Here is a 4,873-nt window from a genome sequence, read left to right as displayed (position 1 = left end):
CGGAGTGGCGACCCCACTCCCAGTTCATCATTCCGGGTGCTCGGAGTGGAGATCCCATTCCCAGTTCATCCTTCCAGATACTGGGGGTGGGGAATCCCACCTCAAGTTTCCTTTCCAGCGGGAGATAGAATATAAAATTCTTCCTCTCCTCGGACCTTTCCGATGCTCGGAGTGGCGACCCCACTCCCAGTTCATCATTCCGGGTGCTCGGAGTGGAGATCCCATTCCCAGTTCATCCTTCCAGATACTGGGGGTGGGGAATCCCACCTCAAGTTTCCTTTCCAGCGGGAGATAGAATATAAAATTCTTCCTCTCCTATTTTGACACAACTTTCAACTTCCAATCCGCGCACTTGGTGCGTGGGGAATTTTATCCCGAATCCTAAGTAGGGATAAGTCAACACCTAACACGTGTTGCCGGGTAGCCTATTCCCGTAACAAGGGCAAAGTCTACGTATTCGAAGTCGTAGCAGCAAGTCTAAGGGAGTTCATTCCTTTAGCACAACGTTACATACGGAACGGATTTCGATAATCCGCATGCTAGCCCGATTCAAACGGTGATCGGTAAAGGCACATCAAACCCGTTGAAGGCTGGGGGTTTGCCAAAAACCCCAAAGTCAACGCCTAACACGCGTTGCCGGGTAGTCTATTCCCGTGAGAAAGACGAAGCCTATGTATTCAAGATCATAGCACAAAGCCTCAGAGAGTTTACTCTCTCAGCACAACGTTACATGCGGAACGGATTTCGACAATCCGCATGCTAGCCCGATTCAAACGGTAATCGGTAAAGGCACCTCAAACCCGTTGATGGCTGGGGGTTTGCCAAAAATCCCATAAATCTGTCATTCGGAAGAGATACAGAGAAAACACAAAAGAAGCAAATGCGGATTTTCTATTAATAAATCAAGTCAAAAGCATACAACAAAAGCTCGTTAGTCCGAAGGCAACCGACGGCTAAGAATATGAGACTCTAAACCAGAGAGCCTGTCCATATAGTCCTGCTCGAACTCCGCCTGCAGGCTAGCTCGGACAGAATCTTCGGAACTGTTGAGAACCTCTGCGGCTTCGTGTCGTAGCTTCATCAACCCCTCCTGCACTGATCCCAGCCTGTCGAGTGTCCATTCACGAGAACGCTCCAACCCAACCAGTTCCTCAGAAATGGTAGCGGCAGATTCTTCGGCGCGTTCCAAGGCCTCCTTCAGTCTAGCTATCTCTGCACGAGTGGAATCTAAGGAGCTCACTAACTCAGCTCTGCTGGTGTCTTTCCTCGCCAGAGAGGCCATCAGCTGCTCGACAGTGCGCTCACGTGATCGAAGCTCGCTGCCAACGGAAGATCGCAGTTCATGCCACTGCGTCAACCTATCCTCCACCTGAGAAGATGCAAAAGAGGGAGCTCCACCAGCCTTCAACTCCCTCAGCTCTCGAATCTCTGACTCCAGGGCAGCGAAATCAGCTGTAAAGGAATCGGCCAAATCCGGATATCCCTCTTCCCTCATCATCATCATGTGACGGGAGAAGGAACGCCTGAACTGATCAAAAGAAGACCCTCTGTGCAGAAGCTTATCAATCACGCCGTTATAAAAGGCAGTAAAGAAGCCGAGGTCAGTGCGGAAGACATCCCCATCTGGATTGGTATCGGCCAAGAGAGCATGGACCTGCTCATATAGAGACGGTCGAGAACCTGCAAGCAGCAGTATGGGAGGTCAAGAAACTATTAAATACAATCGAAAAGACCCTAAGGGAAATTCGAGGTATACCTATACCGGCGGAAATCCCCTCGGGTTGGGGTTCGACAGGCTCCGAAGTAACGACAGGAATGCTCATGGAAGGTATATCAACCCTCGTGGGCAAGTCAGTCGTATTAGGCGAAGGCGGGAAAACACCCGAAGCTATAGCAGAATCAGGTACAGCGCCTGGTCATATAGTTGCACTTCTTTATTAGTCAAAATGGAGACTGAGACAAGCAAAGAAGAGAGGAAATTGGATATATACCTGTGGATGAATCACTCTCAAAGAGTGGTCTCACAGTCCCGGTGGGAGCTTGTTCAGCTAACATATCGGCTAACAGTCCAGAGTCAGGTCTCGGGAAGACCGGTGCAGGAACATATCCCTGCTCTTCGAAATCTGCAATAGGGGAGGCCCCATCCCCGTCTGGCCCTTCTGTCGCAACACCTGCAGCACCGGATGTAGGTATATCTGAAAATGAACCGGTGGGATCAACACCATCTGCCTGCCCAAGATCGATGTTCAGATCAATGCCCAGGGAGCCATCACGAAGGGCGTCGCACACCTGCTGCATGAAGCAGTCCATGTTGTCAGCCCCAGAGAATACCGGACCTGGTGGAAGCTCGCCCTCCTCGAAGAACCCTGAATTATGAAACAGGATCAGGGATCCCGGAAGGTAAATCATCTTAAAGCAATAAAAGTGGGTACAACAAAATGTTACCTTCCTCCCCGTCGGCAAAGCCTCCTGAATCTACCCCATGGGAGCGCTGATCAACATGAGGTTTATGGGCAATCTTTTTCCTTTTCGAAGGATCACCCCTCATAGAACCAACGGGGCGGTCATGCGAAGTTTGGCCACCAAACTTGGATTTCGCACGACGGGAAGCGAGCGACCCATGGTCGTCGGCTACCCCACCTGAAACAACAAGAATCATCTCATGAACCAGATCTTTCGCCAATACCAATTGAAGTCGAGAAAGAGGATCAAAGAGCATGACAAACCTGTATCAAGTTCTGCTTGGTCGGTATCTATATCTGCATACTCCCCTTCGGGAATTCCGGTGGACTTCTTCCTCTGTCTCTGAGCAGGCTCAGCCCTGCGAGCAGCCATCATAGCAGATTGAACCAAGTGATCGGATTCTAGTTCCGAAAGACTCCTCACACTTATGGATTCATCGGCAGAGAGGAACCATTTACAGCTGAGGAAGGTAATCATCGGCTTGCGTTTATAGGAGGGAAGAGCAAACTGAGCCCCGGTGCAGCCAACCATGGTCCATAACCACGCCCGTACGCCGTCAACGAGTCCTCCCTCAACACGCAAACTACGACTCGGATTCCCAACGTATAGTTGGTCATAGCCAAACTGACGTGCGAAACGGCAGGGAAGGTAAGGCTCTATGTGGCAGCGGTCCTTCACCCGGAGAACAAGATACCCGACTCGGATGTTCACCAACCAGCGGAAACAACCGACGTCGAGAGCAGTCCGGTTAGTTCGGGGTTTCTCCATATCAGTCAACTCCTCGCCATAACGTCCCGAAAAGCGAGGGAATTCGGCAAGTTGCCAATTACAACTATTCTCCGATGATTCTTCATCATCAAGATTGATTACAATGGGTACAATGTCATTAAGTACAAAACCACCATCGTAATCAAGCCCAGTTTCGGTATCAGCTTCATCTCCGCTGTCAGTTCCTTGGGCCGGTGATTCAGTATCGGATTCAGCGCCATATAGAAGGGAATCGGTGAAATAGTTTTCCAATCCCTTAAACGGTTGCTTATCCACGACCACCGTCTTGACTTCATTATTCGAGTCTATGTACTTGAGGCATTGATGCAGAGTTGACGGAACTATAAGGTTACCGTGGATCCAAGGTCGACCCAACAGCAAATTATAGGACGTTTCTGCATCAATTACATAACAAGTAACTTCCGATTTTAAATCTCCGATCTGGCACTTGATTCGGATCTTCCCCAAGGGTCTAGACCCGCTGGTGTTGAATCCATAAATCGTAGTGCCAGTGGAGGCTAATTTGCTCGTCGGGATTCCGAGATGATGCATCAATCGGAATGGCATTATGCTAACAGCGGAACCCGGATCAACTTGGATCCGGTTGACCATGCTGGAGCCAATGTGCCCGGTAAAATATAAGGGCCGATCATGCTTTGAGTTCTTCGTCTGCATGTCTTCTTTGGTAAAATAGATGCATGGAAAATGATGCGCCGCGAGATTGCAATGCTGAGCAGATGACTCTGGTCCTTCAGGCGACGGCTTGATTTGAGTGAGAAAAGCTTCAGAATCGCTCAAAGCCTCCTGTAATGCTTTCCTTGTATCCTTGGACAGGCGCAATAGCTCGTATAGGGTTATCCTAGCCGGGATGTTGGCCAACTGCGCCATAATGTCGAAATGGGGTGAAGAGCTCACATTTCCCGGTTTGTCTCTTCCAATCGGATGATTGAATCGAGAATGCCTCGGGTTCTGGGCTTCTTGGCGTAAAGGCTCTTTTCCCTTCTCCTTCTGCTGGACTTTCTCCGTAGCTATAGGCGTTGGGGGAATTGCTGCAATTCCTAGCTCCGCCAATGTCTTGGTAGGAGGGGTTTTGGTACCTAATTGCTCGGAAGCATCTGGGTACTTGTAGTGATACTCATTCCCGCTCCGAGTGGCGAAGGTTTCCTGCTCATCTTCAGAAAGTGGGAAGGCTGGGAAAGCCGGAATTCTGTCATCGTCTCTTCCTGGAATAGCGGACACCCCATAACAAGATCTGCCTTTCCCTTTTGATTTCTTCTTGGAAGAGGTCCCAGTCCACTGTTCGTCTCCGATCAGATCTGGATGAACCCAAAGAATCTCGCCATTAGGGGCTGTGTGTGGCACGAGTCCCTTCTGGCGCTGCTTGTGAGGATCATCGTTCACCGTCTTCACTGCTGCCTTTATTACTGGCTCAAGCTGGAACTGGTTCACGGGAAAAGAGCCGAAGCTAATCGTCACTGCATTCGCCCCCAATTTCTTCTCCTTGGGCTGTTTCATGGTAATGACCCCGACATCGATGAGAGCTTGGATCTTGTCCTTAAGAGCATAGCATACTTTGGTGGGATGGTGCACCGCTCTATGAAATGCGCAGTATTTTGGATCATTGACTCTCTTGGCATCTTCC

The 4,873-nt window shown here is 49.9% G+C and overlaps 1 protein-coding gene across 1 annotated transcript; it reads right to left on the bottom strand.

The window, feature by feature from the left end:
• Positions 1–867: 867 nt before the first annotated feature.
• Positions 868–3,252, bottom strand: LOC109828386. The gene is made up of 5 exons (XM_020395395.1): positions 2,727–3,252; positions 2,446–2,640; positions 1,992–2,366; positions 1,757–1,912; positions 868–1,680 (listed from the first exon to the last, which is right to left on the bottom strand). Exons 1-5 carry the CDS (start codon positions 3,229–3,231, stop codon positions 932–934), a joined length of 1,980 nt encoding a protein of 659 aa, XP_020250984.1. The 5' UTR covers positions 3,232–3,252; the 3' UTR covers positions 868–931.
• Positions 3,253–4,873: the final 1,621 nt, after the last annotated feature.

The sequence above is a fragment of the Asparagus officinalis genome, unplaced genomic scaffold (genome assembly GCF_001876935.1).
Source record: "Asparagus officinalis unplaced genomic scaffold, Aspof.V1 AsparagusV1_Un1265, whole genome shotgun sequence".
NCBI classification, from domain to species: Eukaryota; Viridiplantae; Streptophyta; class Magnoliopsida; order Asparagales; family Asparagaceae; genus Asparagus; species Asparagus officinalis.
This window is presented reverse-complemented; position numbering and strand designations above follow the sequence as displayed.

Excerpts from the sequence above, each read along its gene's own strand:
- LOC109828386 (XM_020395395.1), bottom strand. The coding sequence starts at position 3,231 with ATGGAGAAACCCCGAACTAACCGGACTGCTCTCGACGTCGGTTGTTTC. Across the intron at positions 2,641-2,726 it reads CCAAGCAGAACTTGATACAG|GTGGGGTAGCCGACGACCAT; the intron begins GTTTGTCATGCT and ends TTGTTGTTTCAG. Across the intron at positions 1,681-1,756 it reads GGGGATTTCCGCCGGTATAG|GTTCTCGACCGTCTCTATAT; the intron begins GTATACCTCGAA and ends TGCTGCTTGCAG.